General features: G+C 41.6%; 1 protein-coding gene across 2 annotated transcripts in view; it reads right to left on the bottom strand.

Annotated features, from left to right (window-relative positions):
* Positions 1–8055: 8055 nt before the first annotated feature.
* The window catches only part of PPARG (peroxisome proliferator activated receptor gamma), a 120723-nt gene continuing 107459 nt past the window's right edge, over positions 8056–21319 (bottom strand). For both annotated transcript variants that reach the window (XM_082266533.1, XM_082266532.1), the window contains exons 7-8: positions 19478–19931; positions 8056–8766 (exon numbers count right to left, since the gene is read on the bottom strand). In XM_082266533.1, the coding sequence (XP_082122659.1) occupies positions 8519–8766; positions 19478–19931 (702 nt within the window). In that variant the 3' untranslated portion in view covers positions 8056–8518. The remainder of the gene's footprint in view (positions 8767–19477; positions 19932–21319) is intronic.

Below are 21319 nucleotides of genomic sequence, written 5' to 3' on the forward strand. Positions count from 1 at the left end.
TAGTAGCGACTACAACAGTGATTGTGAGCTTCCACAGTGGTCCCTCAACTATCCGATATGCATACTTTTTTAAATGAGAGAAGTTTTTATTGAAATTATGAACGTAATTTATTGAAATTATGCACGTTATAAAGGAAAAGTATAAAATACCAGATCCAGTATAACAGCAATCATGACCGTATACATCTTACACTCCAAAGATGAGTTACAAGGTCCTATTGCATCTCTACCCTGTCATGTTTAACATACCCCAACTCTGTATACCACAGCATTCCGCACGTAAGAATAGATGAAAATCCAGTATGTAAGTCAAAGAGCCTATCGAGGAACGTATATCTCAAAAACATCCCTCCTATATTCCTAAGAATCTCCCAGGGGGCATTCATCCCGCAGGACACTGCAGGGTTCTCGGCAGACCCAGCTCCCTAGGGGATATCCCAGGGGTATCAAGCCACAGAGACCATCGTTTTTCAAATTTATTTAGCCCGCCCCTGTCTTGATAAATATATCTCTCCAGAAGGAGTGTATTACCCATGTGAGTCACCCATGTTTTGACTGATGGGGGGATCATAGACTTCCAGCTAAGAAAAATGACTTTCCTGGCTTGAAAAAGGGCCCATGAAAAAGCTAGCCTTGTCTTCTCCACTGGGATGACCTCTTTAAGAATTCCAAAATTCAAAACAGACAGTGAACTGGATTCAAAGGAACAGATACTTGGAAAACCCTGTTGAGCATGGAAAGAACCTCACTCCAGTAACGATGGAGCTTGAGGCATCGCTAGAGGAGATGGACGAGGTCCCACGACATCTGCCTGCATTTACCACACAATGGGTCAGACCACCTTCCCATTCGATGAAGTTTGACAGGGGTATAGTGCGCCCTGAGTAAAATGTACAGTTGGGATGCCTTCTGAGGCACATTGAGTGAGCAAGTATTAGACGATTGAAAGGCTTCTTCCCACTAATCACCTGTCAATGTGCCTAGGTCCTCCTCCCCCTGGGACATGGCCCTGTAGGGTGTACTCTCAGATATTCCATAAGGAGTATGTGATTACATTGAGAGATAAAGCCCTTTGTTTCGGACACATTCTGTAGTAGTCGAAAAATGGGGGTGGATGAGGGTACACAATCTGCTGTCTCACCCTAAGCCTTTACCGCGTGTGTTAACTGTAGGTAGTAGTATGACATATGAGGTGGTAAGGCAAATTTGCTCTGGAGATCTGAGAAAGACATCAACCTCCCATTCTGAAATACCTGCAGGAGGAGAATCACTCCCAGAGCTCGCTATCTGGGCCCCTGCTGGATTTTAGCTAGTTCAGCATAGATTTTATTATCCCAAAATGGACTATATGAAGTAGTGATTGTCCGATATCGTTTTTTTAATGCCGATACCAATATTTTGGTCATCGGATATCGGTATCGCCCGATATCGGCTGATATTGTCGGACATGTAAAAAATGTTTTGATTTTTTTTTTTTTTACCAGGTACTCCTTGTGGAGGGATCTGGGGGTCTAAAAGACCCCAAACCCCTCCTTGTCACTGAAAAGCATTAAAAAAGCCAAGTTTGGCTGTTTTGAATGCTGTCAGTTTTTTGAGTGGCTTACGGGTTTTTTACATGGAGACCCGATCAGAGCCAAATGTGGCTTTAATCCGGCCGGGCAGGTAGGATGCCCAGGTCTCCCGGTGGGACGGGAGACCCGGGCATCCTATATGCATACTTACATTGTCCCAAGCTGGACCAATATACTGTAACTATGCAAAAAAATCATACCTAAATATATGCCTTCGTTAACATTAAAGTTGTACAGTATTCTACATGTAATTTTTCCATAAAGTCACTTTTCTAAGAAAGGAATACAAAATGTATAGATAGGTTGAATATAGTTTCTCTGGATTTATTGAAATCTTTCACAAGTACACCCCAAAAAATTGGGGAACTCACCAGATCTCAATAGGGAAAAATATCATGCTGGATATCTATACTGATATGGACTAGATAATGTGTTAGGAACTAAAGGATGCAACATAGTTTGATGGAAATGAAAACCTACAGAGGGCTGAATTCAAAGATACCTGAAAAAACAAAGTAAAAAAATGATGCAGCAGGCTAGTCCATTTTGCTTAAATTTCATTGCAGCAACTCAAAATGGTACTCTGTAATTTGCATGGCCCCCAAGTGCTTGTATGCATGTCTGGCAACATTGGGGCATTCTCCTAATGAGACAACAGATGGTGTCCTGGTGTATTTCCTCCCAGATCTGGACCAGGGCATTACTCAGCTCCTGAACAGACTGAGGTGCAACCTAGAACCTGGTGGTGTCGGATGGACAGAGGTGTTTTATTGGATTTAGGTCAAGTGAGCATGGGGGGCATTCAATGGTATTACCGTATATACTCTAGTATAAGCCCACTTTTTCAGCATGTTTTCTTTTGCTGAAAAATCCCCCCTCGGCTTATACTCGGGTCACGGTCTCACTTACCTGTTCTTCGGTCAGTGCGCATGTGCTGCCGCCACTCAGGAAAGCCTGTACACGTTTAGCTATTCCCGGGCAGACGGCGCATGTGTGGTGATGTGTTGGCTCCGGGGTGTGCCATTTTTAAATGTAAGGCACCTCAATGAAAGGTAAGTGAGACTCCTCTGCAGCCCCTGCATCTCCTCAGGAGATGCAGTGCTGCAGGCATGGTACAGGAGATTCTCCTGTACCATGCCCAGGGCACTGCATCTCCTGTACCATCCACTGTACCATCCACTGTACCATGCCTGTACCATCTCCTGTACCTTGCCTGAACCATCTCCTGTGCCATGCCTGTACCATCTCCTGTGCCATGCCTGTACCATCTCCTGTACCATACCTGTACCCTCTCCAGTACCATGCCTGTACCATCTCCTGTACCATGCCTGAACTATCTCCTGTACCATGCCTGAACCATCTCCTGTACCATGCCCACAGCCCTGCATCTCCTGTACCATGTCTGCAGCCCATGCAACATGCCCGCAGCCACAGTTTTGGGTCTTGTAGTGGTGCAGTTGGGTCCAGTAGCTGCTGCATTTCCCACCCTAGGCTTATACTCGAGTCAATAAATTTTCCCAATTTTTTGTGGTAAAATTAGGTGCCTCGGCTTATATTCGGGTCGGCTTATACTCGAGTATATACAGTAATTCCTTCATCCTCCAGGAACTGGCTGCATACTCTCACCACATGAGGCCGGGCATTGTCATGCACCAGGAGGAACCCAGGACCCACTGCACCAGAATGGGTTTGACAATGGGTCCAAGGATTTCATCCTGACACCTAATGACAGTCACAGTGCCATTGTCTAGCCTGTAGAGGTCTGTGCATCCCTCCATGGATATGCCTCCCCAGACCATCAATAACCCACCACCAAATCTGTTATGCTGAACGATATTTCAGGCAGCATAATGTTCTCCATGGCTTCTCCAGACCCTTTCATGTCTGTCACATGTGCTCATGATGAACCTGCTCTCATCTGAAAAGCGCAGGGTACCAGTGGCAGACCTGCTAACTCTGGTGTTCAATGGCAAATGCCAATTGACCTCCATGGTGCCAGGCACTGAGCACAGGGCCCACTAGAGGACAGGACACCCTCATGAAGTCTGTTTCTGATTGTTTGGTCAGAGACATTCACAACAGTGGCCTGCAGGAGGTCAATTTGTAGGGCTCTGGCAGTGCTTATCCTGTTCCTCCTTGCACAAAGGTGCAGATACAGGTTCTGCTGATGGGTTAAGGACCTTCTAAAGCCCTGTCCAGCTCTCCTGGAGTAACTGCTGGTTTCCTTGAATCTCCTCCATGCTCTTGAGGCTGTGGTGGGCGACACAGCAAACCTTCTGCTAATGGCTTGTATTGATGTGCCATCCTGAAGGAGTTGGACTGCCTGTGCAACCTCTAAAGGGCCCAGGTATTGGCTCATGCTACCAGTAGTGATACTGACTCTAGCCAAATTCAAAACTAGTAAAAATCTGTCAGAATAGATGGGTAGGAAAAAAAATGTCAGTGGGCTCCACCTGTAAAACCATTCCTATTTTGGAGGTCATCTCATTGTTTCCCATCCAGTGCACCTGTTGTTAATTTCATTAACACCAAAGCAGCTGAAACTGATTAACAACTCCCTCTGCTACTTAACTGACCAGATCAATATGCCAGGATGTTAATTGACTTGATGCCATACTCTGATTAAAAAGTGTTCCTTTCAATTTTTTGAGCAGTTTACTATTAATCGCGTGAACAACTATGGAGGTGATCTCCTTATTGCCTAAAGGGCAGAATCAGAGTTCAGGCAGGTTTGACTGTGAGAATACATGCATTACCTCTAAGGCCAACCATGCACGGTTCAAAACTTGACTGGTTCAGCAGGAACCAGCCGAGATTTGAATCCTTAATGGGCAAGCTGAATGTACCAAGTTGATCGATCGATCAACTTGGGTACAAGCAGCCTGCTAAATTCTCTTGTGATTATTACTAGCGGCTGCTTTAGCCGCTAGCAATAATCACTGTCTTGCCAATTCCCTTGTCAAAACTGTCCGTGTTGATGGGGGAATCGTGCAAATTTTTTTCCTGCAACCATTTGCACAGTGTTTGGCCAGCCTAAGCCCTTCTGGCTGATGAACCATTACCAGTGTGACTGACACCACTAGGGAGAATTAAAAGATTCTGCGATTATGTAAGTATTTTTAGTCATATACTAACTTTCCAGTATGTTGCAAACCCACAAAACCATGGAAAAAACTTTCTATCCCCATTTAGATCGAGACTTAACTGTATTATAACTGCATTATAAATTAATGGAAAAGCAATAAATAAGTGCCCTGGACAACAAGACAATGGTTAGTTCATAATTTGTTAGTTTAGCCTAGATTTTATCTGCCAAAAACTGGCCTGTGGATAGAATAAATGTGGGCCTTTCATGTGCACATTTCTCAGAAAATGATGAGTGATGGATTGCCCATGGTCTTGAGGAAATCTGTATTGCTAGAACTGAGCCTGATATTAAATTTTTTTGTTTTTTTAAAGGGATCATTTTATTCAATGCAGAAAGGGAAAGTCACAAAACAATGTTTTAATAATCTCAATTCTAACTACAGTAACGGGTTAGCCCCCAGCATGTCCCAATTATTCAGATTATGGCCAAAAGTTAGGAAATCTCAGCATTACAATTACAACCATGCACATAGTATATGGAAACCCCTCTAAAATATTGAATTCAGTGAAGGGTACTGTTAATGCTACAACAAAGATATTTTAGACAACTGTGTGCTTTCAACCATGTGGCAACTGTGTGGGAAACATCCTTTCTGTTCGAGCATGACTGTGGTCCTATACACAAAGCCAGCTGCATGAAGACATTATTTGAGAAGCTCAGTGTGTGGAAACTTGAGTGGCCTGCATGGAGACAGGACCTCAACCCTACTGCGAGCCAGATTTTTGTCACCCAACATTGGTACCTGACCTTGTAAATGCATAAAAGTGTGGAATGTGTTGTAGCCACAAAAGGAAAGCAGATGGGGGGGGGGGGGGTAACTCTATATGAATACTCAACACTCATGGTTTTGGAATAGAACAAATTCATACATATGTGATGTCATTGGTCAGATGTCCACAAACTGTTGGGTATATACAGTAATGTAGAAAATTATGCTTGGATCTATTGCATAGTTACATAGTTGATAGGGTTGAATAGAGACATTGGTCCGTGCAGTTTAACATGTCTGTATGTGTGTTCATGTCACTATCATTTTCCATATGTCTCTACATTTTTTCAATCTATCTACGTTCCCTGTTGACACCACCAACTGTGAAAGGAAGTTCCACATCTTCACTGCTCTAACAGTAAGGAGCCCCTTACATGTTTAACATTAAATGACTTCTCCTCCAGCTTCATTGTGTGGCAGCCTGTCTTTTTTAGAGACCTTGGATTACACTGTTTTCTTCCATTACTATAGTCACTAATTAAAATGTGTATATTGCAATCATATTCTCTCTTAATCTCCTCTTCTTCAGGGAGAATAAGTTTAATTTTTGAAGCCGTTCTTCATAACTGAGGTCCTCCTATGCTAGCCAGGGAAAGTGACAGAGTGACCTGGAAGTGGCGTCATACATGTCGCTTTCGGATTTACCAACAATAAGGGGAGGGGAGAGGATGAGTGTTCACTTTCCTCCCTCCCCTTCACTGGCCAGCCCCCGCAGTGTTGAATCGGGGCCCGCAGATGGGCTGGTGAAACCTGGAATACATGGCAGGGGTGTGCCTTTATTGGGGGTATGTGGAAGCAATCAGACGGCAAGGCAGACACACAAAGCCAGCTCCATGAAGACATGATTTGGCAAGCTCAGTGCATGGAATAGAATGTGCAACAAATTCATGCAGGTGTGATGTCATTGGTCAGGTGTCCACAAACTATTGGCCATATACAGTAGTATAGCAAATGATGCTTGGATCTTTTGCATAGTTACATAGTTGGTAAGGTTAAATAGAGACACTGGTCCATGCAGTTCGACACATCTGTGTGTGTGTTCATTTCACTACCATTTTCCATATGTCTCTACATTGCGTTCACTAACAAACACATCTAAAACTTTTTTCAATTCATCTATGCTTCCTGTTGACACCACCAACTGTGAAAAGGAATTCCATATCCTCACTGCTCTAACAGTAAGGAGCCCCTTACGTGTTTAACATTAAACGGCTTCTCCTCCAGCTTCATTGTGTGACGGCCTGTCTTCTTTAGAGACTTTAGATTAAATTGTTTTCTTGCATTACTATATTAATTAAAATGTGTATATTACAGTTTTATTCCCTCTTAATCTCCTCTTCTTCAGGGAGAATACGTTTTTTGTTATTTTAATTTATTTTTGTAGTCGTTCTTCATAACTGAGGTCCTCCAGGTCCTTCTAAGCTAGACAGGGAAAGTGACAGGGTGACCTGGAAGTGGCGTCATACATGTAGTTTCTGAGTCACCTACAAGAAGGAGAGGGGAGCGGATGTGTGTTCACTCTCCTTCCTCCCCTTCACCCGCCAGCACCTGCTGTTCTGGTCTGGGGCCCGCAGATGGGCAGGTGGAGCCCGAATGCTTCTGCCTGACAGGCAGTAGTCTGCTTTTCAGTTTTAAACACCATCCCGGTGGCTGCAGCCATAGGATTGTGTGTGAAACCCCCAGATGTCAAGTCCGTACAACGTATGGACCTGGCAGCGAAAGGGTTAAACCTCATCTGCCATATTATTAAAGTAAGTTAAGTTGCTATACCTTGTTGTTGGGTTATTGCCCTGCTTAGCTTTGTATCATCAGCAAACACTGAGATTAAACTATTTATTCCAAACTCTAAATGGTTTATGAACAAGTTAAACAGAACTGTTCCCAGGACAGAGCCCTGGGGCATGCCGCTCACAACTCTAGACAGTTCAGAAAATATGTTGTTAATCACCACCTTCTGGACTCACCCCTGCAACCAGTTTTCTATCCAGGTACATACAATATAATGAATGCCAAAGAACCTCAATTTGAAAATTAAGTATTAATGGGGTACTGTATCAAATTCCATAGTGACATTTAGAAACACTACATCCAAAGACTTCCTTTATCCAAATCACAGCTTACCTCCTCATAGAATGTTAAAAGGTTGGTCTGGAAAGAAAGGTCTTTCATAAATCCATGCAAGCAAAGTCAGAGATTCTAACCCCGTCTCTACTCTAACCAAAATCAATAGAAAATGTTTCCGTTAGATACACTTTACCAATATATGATATATTCACATGCTTTCGCAGAAGGGGGGCAAACTAAAAGTCTTTCTGTAATTTGTTACATATTGTTAATTATAAATGCTATTGGTTGAGTACTGCTGGTAAAGTTTTGATATTAGCATGCTGTATTAAAAATGTATTTATACAATGACAAAATCTTGGTAATCTGTAAAAATAGAAAAATGTCTTCCATTATAAAAAAAGATCATAAAAAATGTGGGCAACAATTCAGGCAAATTCTATTGTGTGGCATTTAACATATAAAATATAGTGTCACAAATTAATATCATTCCACCACACATGTCCTTTTATAACACATTTTAATATTAAAAGGTAATTGTACATGTGTTTTATAAACCAGTTGCATAAAATAGACCAGTTATATGAAAGCTTTGTGTCTTTTAAGGCTTTGTCACAGTAATGTTGTTACTGTTTTCCCTCATAAAAATAGTGCAAATTGTAAAAATACATAATTAGAAAAAAGGTTAGTTCTGTACAGGTACTGGCAGGCCTCTTGTAGAAGCGGGTTGGTACAAGTCATTGTAGATCTCTTGTAGAAGAAGATCAATACAAGTCCTTGTGCTTCTCTTGCAGATTCGAAGGTTGATTCCATACAAGATCTTGTTGCTCATATGTTGATCATATTTCGACAAGATGTTTTAGCTCTAGAATAAGTGTGAGTGAAGAATCTACACACAATTTTGTAGAGCCATTGCAGATGTTAGCGATGATCGCTGAATGAAGTCATGAAGGTATTGTCAGATGTTCAGTACAAGTCCTTGTAGATTTCTTGCAATAGTGGATGAAGGCTCATTTCGGCCTCAGTTTTCCTTATAACCTGTAATTGCTGAACATGCTCTGTCACCACTTGTCTAAGGTCCGTCATCTTTTGGAGAAGTTTAGCAAAGAGCTGTGAGGAGTCTGGGTGGTTTATCTTAAGCTGTAGCTCAAGAGCTTGAAGCATTGTGTCCTGAATCTCTTCTATGGGCTTCACATTTACCAATCCAGGACGATCTGAAAAAAAAAAACATAGCAAATTGAAGAGCAACAATTTCAAAATGTAATTGGTATGTTATCACTATGCAAATCATGTCTAATTATAGTTGAGTCCTAGGCAGATATGAAAGACACAAATGAATGCAACTCTGTGCTATTAATAAATCATTTTTCTTCACCCAATGTAAGTACCCAAATTTGACCGTGAATCAGCCTCCTGCAGTGCCTTGATAGCAAAACTGGTGTGGGAGCCAATAAAATCATGTGCCAACTGGAAGCATGCTGAACATAAAGTAGTGTAACAGAGGGACAAGCTCATGGGGAGCGTCTGGGATGATCTGGGATCAGAGGAAGCAGGTTGAATAATGCTAACCACCAGCCTGACGATATCTAGTGCCAGAAAAAAGTACTATGGGATAAATCTCAAGATTGAAGATGAATATGGCAACAATAGCTGGCTTTGTTATTTTATCTTTCAATGGGCTGTTCATTTCAGTTCTGGTTTGAAAACCTTCTATTATGCACCATCCTTTCCAGCCATTGCCAGTGTTGCCAAACTGACAGTCCAAACCCTAGTGGATTTCGTTATTTTTGCTGTGTTAGAAGCCTAATAAGCAAAAGTTAGTTACAAGCAACAGCGAAAAAACTATTTCGTATATCATCCATATGTACCCATCCTTGGTTAGCCCTGCAACCACTTTATTGTATAATGTTTGCAGGGATCAACAGAGATAACCAGTGTACGGTAACCTATAGCATCTTTTCTAGCTGGTAATTTTATATGCCCATAATTTTAGGATCTGCTAGTCTTATTTACCAAACTGTCGGATGCTGTAAACACCCTAACAGATTATATTTTACTAAGGTGTGCATAGAATGACATAGAAAAGCACTATATACTCACACACAAATAAAAATATCAACATACAAGCTTGTGAAATTTTAGTTTTCAGTTCTTTATCTGCCCCATCAATTTGCCTCAAAATTGGAGCATTCATCTAAAAATACAATCCCCATATATCTTATTTGCCATGGGTAAACGGTCCTCTCCTTCTTGCCCCAAATGTCCATCTGACAATGGCACATTCTATCATATGGTCTGGGAATGCCCAGTCATGTGCACCTTCTGGTCTGCAGCCACTGACTTTATAAATTCCATCCTCCAGCTGCCAAATATATGTAACCCCTCTAGACGTCTATTAGGATATTTAGAGGACTCTGACTTATCTGATTATACTAAACTTCTTCTACGATTGTTAATTTTTAATGCTACGAAACATAGCAATCTAGTGGAAGTCATAGGTCCCTTCCCCTCTAAGGCTGACCATACACCATACACTCTACACTCAGCAGGAAGTGGCCGAGATTCGAACCGTTAATGGACAGGATGAATATACCAAGGTGATTGATCAATCAGCTTGGGTACAACCAGCCTGCCGGATTCTTTTGTGATTATTATTCTGTACTACAACTGGAATAATAAATGTATTCATTGCGGAAGATCGAGCTACCAGCTTTCTTTTACCTACGTGTTTGCTCGAGTGCTAGGAGGAGACTACAAGCCAGTGCACCGACCACTCACCACCTCGGGGAATTACTGCAGGTGTTTTCTACTATATTTAAGATTTTCTGAACTGCAGTGAGGTTGTTCTAGTACTCATTTAGGTCATTGTTAGCAAACATCTTCTAAATTCTTCAGTTCAGTGAACACTACCAATGAAGCACAGTGTGCTTGTCCTTAATAAAAAAGACGACTTATGGCCATGGTTAAATAGCCTTCCCACCACCCACAGCAACAAAAGCCTGAAAGTGTATGTAAACCATAACCATGATCATCTCCCTTTTGCTTAGCTAAATATTCCTTAAAGTGGAGTTCCATCCTAAAATTATACTTACCTCCATCTTCTCGCTCCGGGTCACCTGAAAAACAAATGGATAATCGCAATTTTTTTTTTTTTTTACTTACCTCGTTTAGAAGAAAATATACTTACCTTACTTCCTCTTCCTCCCCTCGGCGGCCGCGGCGAGTCGTCACTTCCTGGCATGCAATGATTCCTGGGAGCTGAACGTCATCGCTCCCAGGAATCAATGCGCATGCACCGGCCCCGACGTCAGTTCCGGTGCAGGCGCCGTCATACCTTGCAAAACAGCTTCTGTGCATGCCCAGAAGCTGTGCAGGGATGACGCTGCAGCACCGGAAGTGACGGCGGGGCCGGTGCAGTGCATCGTGGGACCGAAGAAGACACAGAAGAGGATCGCGCTGGCTTCAAGCTGCCCACACCTGAGATGGCAGCGCTGGAGAATACATTTTCAAGGTAAGTATTTCTTCTAAAACGTAAGTGCAACCCGGGACAGATCAGAGGCTAGCCATTGTGGAATGCACTAGCCCTGACTGTCCGGGGGGTATTTTTATTAAAAAAAACGTTCACTGGGTGGAACTCCGCTTTAAATATGTTTTTTTTTATAGCTGTTTATTAAGTGAAAACACCTCCCCAATAAAATTATTGAGGCGAGGAGAGGTGTTTTGTAGTTCTACCATACTTCCTGACCTAGAACACTGTACCTCCATAGATTTAGCACAGTGAGTGAATGATGACACCCTAGGACCGCAAATTGAGTGCTGGCAAAACACCAAGGTAAAAAATAAAGTAAAAAAGCCTGAAAAAAAAAAACCAATGCAAGCCACTACATCTAGGGACAGGTAATATATATATATATATATATATATATATATATATAATTTTTGTTTTAAGGGTTTAGATGTGCTTGAAGAAGACCCGTGAATACATGATTACATTTACTGTTTGATTGCTAGCAGCCATTGCACCCTTGGCAATGCTATGAGAAATATGCAGTGTTATTTACTCATACAGTAAAAATGATCAGTTTTGTGCTTTTTATGATAGTGTGAATGCTCCTAGGAAAAAAAATGATTTTGTCTGGATTTGATTTCATTGGTCAATCTTGTGTCCTCAATTTAAAGCACATATACGAGCAAACATAAGATGTATTGGCATTCCTGAAACAGAGGTGGTGACAGCAACACTTTATAAAATAATTGCTGTCTCCGTCAACTTTTTATTGCTATATGCGTTCCTGTTGTCACTGGGAAAGTGATTAAAGTGTATTTAAAGACAACGCTTTATTGTTGAGCCTAGGTTCACACTTGTGCAACTGTAATGTGTTTTTATTTTTTATTTTTTTTGCTTCTATGTGGGCAAAAATGCATATTGTTGTGCCAAAAAGCACCTGTACTTTTTACAAGATGCATAGAAGAGAAACGCCTAGGTGTTGATAGAGCCTTATAAAAAATATTGGAAATCCTTTTTTCATGCATTATCATTTCTTGGCCAAGTTTTTTTTTTTTTCCTGTTGGCCTTCCTGCTAGGGAGATCCACCCTGATTGCCTCAGAACAGAAAGTGATAGGAAATCCAAAATTCTGTTACCAGAACAGGGATAGAGGAGATGCATTGAGGGAAAATGCACAGGTGTTGATAGAGCCTTATAAAAAATCATGGAAATCTTTTTTTCATGCAATGCCATGTGTCAGACAATTATTATTTTTTTTTTCTGTCGGTCTTCCTGCTGCGAAGATCATCCTCCCTGATATATAATACAATGACCATTCCCCACCCTACCCCAAACTAGAAAGAAGGGATTTTTGGCTAACAGAGGCTCTTACTAATCTCTGACAGCTACTGGATGGCACACCCAGCAGTACTCAGAACCTACAGTACATTTATGGCAGTATGAGCCCAAGGACCATTGCCTGGAATGCAGATTTCTTGCACACTGGAGATTCGGTCATGGGTGCATACTGACCTAAACATTCCTATTGTTAGGTGCCTCTTCAAGCCCTGTTCCGTAGCAGCAGTTGTGGTCTTCTCATAGAGTTTGGCAGCCTGCCTGCAGCGGGCCTGTGCCCTCTGCTCACAGCTAAAGGCTAGAGCTCCACGTATGGGGGCTAAATGTCCAGTGTGCTTGGGACCTTAGCATGAAAAATAAAGCCAAACTATATGGACTCATTGACACTAAGACATACAGTATGCAAAATTCCCTTTAAATTCTAAAGGCTTTAACAAACGAAATATACACATTTATGAGATGAATGTGATACAATACAAGATTGTATTATATACCGGTAGTACTGTAGAAGATAGGGTTCCTTGCAGAGTCCACAATCTACATCTAGACCTGGTTTGAACCTGCTGCATTTATAAAGTCTACAATTACAAGGAAATTAGCACAGTAAACTTATCCTCAGATAACATGGCTTTAATCTCACATTTACTGGACAGTTACACTTTAACCAATCTCCTTTCTCTGCCTAACGATGATGCCAACTCTTATAAAATCTGAATGTAGCTAAATGCAATAACAGAAGTCCTGCCTAGAACTAGCGACAAATCCAAAGCACCAGGGAAAGAAGAGAATAAGCTAGAAAATCTTTTCACCTGTGTCTGGTAGACACAGGTGTATGTAAACCCTAACAATGAACTTCTCTTATTTGGTCCTTTTTGGTCTGTTAAAGATACATTTGAAAATGTTTTCATATATCTTGTTGTATCTGTTCACTACTTGAAAAAATATCTGTTGATCCTGCCATTAATATGGTAAGCTGATACCTTCCTGTGCTCTATGGCTCTAATACTCTCTTATCAGTTACATTGTTCCCAGTTTGTTTGGTGAACTACAGGACACTTCCTGCTATGTTATAGAGAAGAGGAGAAGGGAGGTGCCTTGCCCTACAGTGGCAACATTGCTCCTCAGAGAGACAATATGGTGAGTGGGCATTGTCACCCTAGCATGGAAAGCATGTTACTGGCAAGATCAGTAAGTAAAATGAAACAGGCCTGAAAAGACAACCATACAGGTTAGGTGATGGTCACCTGATCTTGCCAATTGTGACTGTATCAAACAACAATCATTACAGTAGAACTCCATTCATAGATAGATAGAGTTACCACAGTCGAGATACGTACTGTCACATCCAGTACCACAAGAAAAAGTAGTTGCAATCTGAAAAGCGAGTACAATCCCCAACTTTGGTAGTTGCCACTGGAATACGTGTACCCACTAGGAGATATGCCTTTGCATCCCGTTTATAGTGACAACTGTAACATTTTTATTTCCTCTTACTTTATGCACCAGATACAGTGACCCTTAGGACAAACAGAAAGAATAGTCTCCTCACTGGGGACATAGGCAACAATCCAAGCTTGACAGAGGTTCTAAATATTCAAATGGAATAGAGTTCAAGCTACTGACTGACTACAGTAGACAAGTTAGACCAGTCATGCTTGGGGAAAGACTGAAGCGTGTTAGGCAGACCATACACGGAGTGAATTTCAATTGATTCCCCCATCAACAACAGACAGTGTTGACAGGGGAATCGCCCCCCCCCCCATCTCCGATGCATTGTATTCTCCCAGCAGGGATGGCTTCCCCCCGTCCCCACTAGGAGAATACAATGAATCGGCAGGGGGGAAGACAATGATTATTGCTAATGGCTATACCAGCGATAATATCGCATTTAAAATTGATCGATCAACTTGGTACATTCAGTCTGCCCATACATGGTTCCACTCTTGGCCTGTTCCTGCTAAACCGGTCGAGATTCAAACCATCTATGGCCAGCCTTATTCTCCCAATACTGTTATAAGTTAAGGGTTTCTGCCCAATTCATAGAAATGTGGGCAATGCAAGTGTATACAGGCATACCCCACTTTTAAGTACACAATGGGACCAGAGAATGTATGTAAAATTAAACTGTACTTAAAGTGAAGCAATACCTTTTTTCACTTCTCAATGCATGTACATACACTAGCTCTATGGGAAATCTTGGTCAGCTTGACATGACACTGCTCCCAAACCATACGTTACAAGGACACCAAACTTGGGAAGCACGTTAAGGGAACCCAGGAATAAGAAATAGTAGATTTTCTAGGCAAGCTGGTTGACCTAAAAATAGGATATGTTGTAGTCCTTGGTCCCCTCTCGTTGCTCCCTAAGTTTGGTGTCCTTGTCACTTATGGTCCGGGTGCAGTGCTATGTCAAGCTGATCAAGATTTCCCATATACGCCAGTGTTAGATGGACAGCAGTGCTATGCCAAGCTGACAGAGATTTCCCATAGACACCAATGTTAGACAGGGAGCAATGCTTTACCGAGATTACCAAGATTTCCCATAGATACCAATGTTAAAAACCGGGAGTAGTGCCATGCCAAGCAGACCAAGCTGTGTCCATACTCACGAGTTTACGTAAAGTGAGTGTACATAAAGTGGGGTATGCCTGTACATCAATGAATTCAATAGAGTTCAACAAAGACCTTTTGGCAGTTATATATGGAATGCATCTGCGAGATGTTCATGTTACTAAATAAAAGAAATAAGACACTTGAATATTTTTGTAGGAGCCTTTTCACTTAAATAACGCTTGAGGTAATTGTAGCCGTATTAATGCACTTGCGACAGAGACCATTGAGTACTGTCCGTGATACTTTTTTTATTTGCACTAACATACAATTTTTCAGGACAAGCTTTCGGGGTATGTCCCCTTCATCAAGATCCAAGCAGTACTCTTGGATCTTGACTCCTGGATCAAGATCAAGAGTACTGCTTGGATCTTGATGAAGGGGACATGCCACTTAAATAACCAATTATTCCTTGTCGGATATTTAGTCCTGGAGGAAAGGTTGCTAATGTGCCATGATAATCATGTTATTAATGGCTAACCAGGCTTCTGTGTGCATGTGATTCTATGCAATTTAAGCTGTTTGTGTATACTGTTTATTGATAAACACATCTCTTGCTCAATTTGAGTTCCTACTGAACATGTAAAAAGATCAAATGAATTCTATAATTCTTCAGTCTACTATTCATGAATAACAAGGAGGACAAAATAAGGCCGAATTCGTTATCCTTTCTAAGGAAAATTCATCATTAGAGAAGTACATGGGCCGCCATTGCTGACCTTCTGAAAATCATAGTTGCCTGACTGTAGAGATGGGCTTGGGTGTGTTCGAGTCCTCACGTGCCCAATTCTGCCAAGAAGCCAACACTGCACTCTGCTAATCACAGGCAGTGAGACATTTCCCCATCCACAACTGCACAGATTGGGAAATGTCTCAGTGCCTGTGATTAGCAGAGTGCAGTGTCGGCTTTCTGTCGGGATCGGGCACATGGGGACTCGCACACGCCCGAGCTCATCTCTACCTGGCTGTCATGGTGAATCTCTGGTTTTTGTACTGACCCAAAAAAATTTAAAATATTGCAGCTGACCAATACTTACAGGTTGGGGCTGTATTCGTTTTCTTTTTCAGGCTATATACAATTTCAAAAGTTATTTCAAGTTCTGAAACTTGCTGATTCTGCCAAAAATCCTATTAGCTTGTAACTTACTGTGTACATCCCACCTGCCCACACACACACTCATTATGTGTGTGAGAATAGATGTTCTGTAGTTCTAAGACATTTCCTGTGCTACGGTGATAATGTTGCCGTTCCACAGATACAGTATATAGAAGGTGTGCCACTGGATGGATCACCAGGTGAAAAAAAAGAAACAAAAAAAGCCTAAAAAAAAAGGAATGCAGCCAGCACACCTAAAAAATGGATAAGCTACAATATATTACATTATTTTCTTGAGTCTAGATACACTTTAAATTAAAAAAGGCTGATGGAATGTGCAAGGAGAAGCAACAATATTGCCTACTGAACCCATAATGTCTTCCATAACCCACTATGGGGACTGAACTGCAAAGCTGTGATCTTTGAACAAAAAAAATAAAAATATTTTAGAGTTTTTTTTGCTTCTTGAGGTTGGGACTGATTTGATATCTGTTGCATTCTTCTGATCCCCAGAACTTCAAAGTGCCCCAGCACTGACCACATTCAAGAAATCCCCAGACTGGTATTCATTCCAGTTGTGTGCTGCTGTAGATGCTCTTGGACCAGATAGACAACCACATTTTTTAATTTTGTGATGCATTTTCAGAAGATCAGCATTGATATCCAAAGAAAAGCTCCAGAAACCAGAAGTATTTATTTTTTACTAAAAGTAACTTCTCAAATCTAACAAGTCTTCCATTTACAGTTCCCTCATACTGACACTAGTGCTATCCAATCACCCTAATAGACTCCTAAATGTACAAAAATCAAAGAGGGTAAATGGAAATGCTGTTGCTTTATATCAATGCTCTTGGAAGGAGGTCACATTTAGGCTTATTGCTATGGGTTGCAATACTTTAAAAAGCCCTTACTAGTTCCCACCAATCTTAACAACTAGCATCCCATCTCCTTGCTACTCTTTTTATCCAAACTTCTTGAACGTCTGGTCTACAACCACTTCACCACCACAACCACCCCTGCCCAGAATAACCTTCTTGATCCCCTTCAGAATGGATTCCGCCCTCAACACTCCACTGAAACTGCTCTCCTAAAACTCACAAACGATCTGCTAGCAGCTAAATCTAATTGACACTGTTCTGTACTCCTACTCCTGGACCTCTCTACTGCCTTTGACAGAGTGAACAAACCCCTCCCCCTCAAAAAACTCCATGCCTTTGGTCTCCGTGACTGTACTCTTCGCTGGTTCTCATCCTATTTATCCAACCACACCTTTACCACACTTACAATTCTACTTCCTCCTCTCCCTTTCTTTGCCAGGGTCCCCCAAGGTTCTGTTCTTGGACCTCTCTTATTGTCCAGCTACACCTCCTCCCTGTGTCAGGTAATAGCCACACATGGCTTTCAATACCATCTCTACGCTGACGACACCCAGAACTATCTCTCTACCCCTCAGCTCACTCCTTCAGTTTCCTCACACATATCACTAATTTACTAACAGACATTTCAGCCTGGATGTCACACCACTTCCTCAAACTTTATCTATCCAAAACCGGGCTCATAATTCTTCCTCCCCTACGCACCCCTTCCACTGATTTCTCTGTCAAAATCGATAGCACTACTATCAGCCCATCCCCGCATGCAAAGGTTCTAGGTGTAACCCTTGACTCTGAACTATCCTTTTGGCTGCATGTCCAAACACTGTCCAAATCTTGCCACCTCAACCAATGACACCACAAAGCTCCTAGTTCACTCCCTAGTCATCTCCTGCCTCGACTACTGCAACTCTCTCCTCATGGGATTACCTTTACATAGGCTATCCCCCCTTCAGTCCATCATTAATGCTGCTGCCAGGCTCATTGACCTTACTAACCATTCAGTGTCTGCTACCCCTCTCTGTCAATCCCTCCACTGGCTTCCACTCACCCAACAAATTAAATTCAAACTTCTAACAATAACTTACAAAGCCATCCACAACTTGGTCCCCAGGCACATCACTAACTTAGTCTCAAAATATCAACATACTCATTCTCTTCGTTCCTCCTAAGACCTCCTGCTCTCTACTTTCCTCGTTACCTCCTCCTGTGCTCACCTCTAGGACTTTTCCAGAGCCTCTCCTACCTTATGGAACTCCCTACCTCAATCTGTCTCACTATCTCCTACTCTGCTTGCTTTTAGACGATCCCTGAAAACCCTTCTCTTTTGAGAAGCCTATTCTGCCTTCATCTAACAACTGTAATTTTATTTTTCCATCAGATCATCCCCCACAGTTATTACCTTTTGTATCACTCAAACTCTCCCTCCTAGTTTGTAAGCTCTAACGAGCAGGCCTCTCTCTCTGATTCCTTCTGTATTGAATTGTATTGTAAATGTACTGTCTGCCCTCATGTTGTAACTGTACTGTCTGTCCTCATTTTACCCTCATGTTATAAATCCTGTATAATGATAATAATATTTAATAATAATAATTTTAGAGTAAATTGAGCAATGGTAATATACAAACGTAAAAAGCCTTAGCAACTTAAATGACAAGCATCTCCAAACGGTCCTACAACGGTAAAATACAAACTGGTTGATTACTATGGGTTACTGCAGTTGGATTCTTACTCTCTATACCAGTATTTCTCAACCTTTTTACCCCGAAGGAACTCTTGAAATAGGTTTTAGGTCTCAGGAAACCCCAGCAAAAAAGATTATATCTACAGCTCATGGCATCTACAGCTCTTTAGCAGGGAAAAAAATAGATATACTAATAAAAAACAAAAAAATAAAGAATGTGGCATAACTAGAGCATTTGATGACCAAGGTGTATATACTTTCTGTTCTATGTGACAAAAGTGTTTTCATCAAAATTAAGAAGAATTCATTATATAATGGCCTATAAGGTACAAATACAGACACCTATTAGTTTGTTGATCTGCGTAGTGCCTCCCTACAAAGATGGTCTGTGGAGAAATGCCTGATTACATTGGTGGTCAGTGTGGAGAATGCCTCTTACACTGAAGGTCAGTGGGAAGAATCCACCCCTTATTGTTAATGTTAATCTATCTCAGAGACAAGACGGGAGGCCCCATTCAGTTGTTTCTGCCAAGTGACATTGGCCTTAGCAGTATGCAGGCGCTATCAGAATGGAGGTCCTAGTAACCTCCAGAGGAACCGTAAGGTCCCACAGAACCCTTGTTGAGAATGGCCGCTATATACTGACTAATGAAGCAGATGGGAGATGTCTATTTAAAATGGAATCCCCTTTAAAAAAGTTATATTTTATCACATACTGTACATTGATCATTTGAATACAGCATCATGCAAACAAAAAAAAAAACAGTTTTGCCTCCATTAGAAATACAACTAATTTGGTGCTTAGCACAGAGCACATCTTACCTCCGCTAAGTATGATGACAGCTATGAAGATGGCTAGATCGCTGTCGTCCAGTTCTAGTGCATTAAACCTAATAGCAAATTCAAACTTGGGTTCCATAAACCCAGAAAAAGGTTTCCTCAAGCTCTTTAGAAACTCCCGAGTCATGAAGCCTTGTCCATCAGCAATGAGAACGCCATCTTTATTCATGAGAGAGGCCAGCATTGTAAATATGATCTCATGGACACCATATTTTAAGAGAGTTACTTGGTCGTTCAGGTCCAGGCTGATAAACCCCGGGATACTTTTGGCAAATTCAGTGATCTCCCGCACAGCTTCCACAGAACGAGACTGACACCTCTGAAAAATGCGAATGGCAACTTCCTTGTTTTGCTCCATATAAGGCGACAGGGAGTATTGGTATTTGATTTGATCCTCTCCCATCATCAAAGAATTCATATCATATATTACCACAGGCTAAGGAAAGAGATACATGCTATTAAAATACATACATTTACAATATAGACTCATACACTATGTATATAACTTTCCTTACTGCTAATATTTAAAAATCACCAGTAAAAGTCCTCTAAAAGGAAATGTATGTCTTTTTAAAATACCTGTTTGTAAATTTGTATACCTGCATATGTAAAAAGGTACATGAAGGCAGTCATACTAGCTTGTTACATATTCAGGCTATGCTTCCTGTGCAGTTCTAAACAGTGGTTGTCCTTTACTGCTCTTCTCAAAATGTAAGACTATAAGTTGGCCAACTCACTAAGAACAATGTTCCCCTTCCTTGGCTGATATTTTATCTCAGCAGTTGTTTAGCAGTTGGGCTGAGTCTCTGCATAATGACTCAACATTTGTACTTGCTAAATTTGTACCACACTGCACTAAACAAGCTGCCAGGAAAGAAATATGGGGCTACCATTAAAAAAAAAAATCTTATTTTCTTGTAAAATTCACTTAGTTGATGGCCCTCTTGATCCCGTGGCCCCTTACATTAGTTGAGCTGGGTGGAAGATAGCAGTGCCATCTTAAGAGCCTTATAGGCCCCTGGGCAATGCAGTGCACTGGGGCCCCCTGCCTACACAATCACCCACGAGAATATACTACAAGAGAGTACAACTACCTTGAGTATATACCTTACTATATACATATTACAGGGAACACTATATACTACAAGAGTCTCTTGTAGTATATAGTGTTCCCTGTAATATGTATATAGTAAGGTATATACTCCAGCCTAGTTGTACTCTCTTGTAGTATATATTGGTCCCTGTAATATGTATATAGTAAGGTATATACTCCAGGTAATAGTTGTACTCTCTTGTAGTATATAGTGTTCCCTGTAATATGTATATAGTCTAGTATATAGTATATAGTCTAGTATATAGACGATATACACATTACAGGGAACACTAGGGAACACTATATACTACAAGAGAGTACAACTACTACCTGGAGGATATACCTTACTATATGCATATTACAGGGACCAATATATAGTAAGGTATATCCTCCAGGTAGTTGTCTCTTGTGTCGATCGATGGAGAGAGAGAGTGTGGAAAAAAAAAAAAGAAAATCAAGCAGCGTGGCAGCTGGCTGCCTTAGCTTTCACAACGGCTGCCAAGTGCACATGAAGGGAGAAGTTGGGTGGAGGCGGAGCCAGACTTCTAGGCACGTAGAGGAGGAGGAGCCGATGAGGAGGGTCCTCCTCCGCTGTGCATCATGGGTCTGCTCTGCTAACGTCACTGGTTGCTAGATGCCAATCGGCCTGGCCTTAGCAACCAGTGTGCAGTGCAGACAGCAGACTGAGACTTGAGCCACCGGTGGACAACAACGGGGGGCGGCGGGGCCCG

Source organism: Pelophylax lessonae, assembly GCF_965119305.1.
Source record: "Pelophylax lessonae genome assembly, chromosome: 8".
NCBI classification, from domain to species: domain Eukaryota; kingdom Metazoa; phylum Chordata; class Amphibia; order Anura; family Ranidae; genus Pelophylax; species Pelophylax lessonae.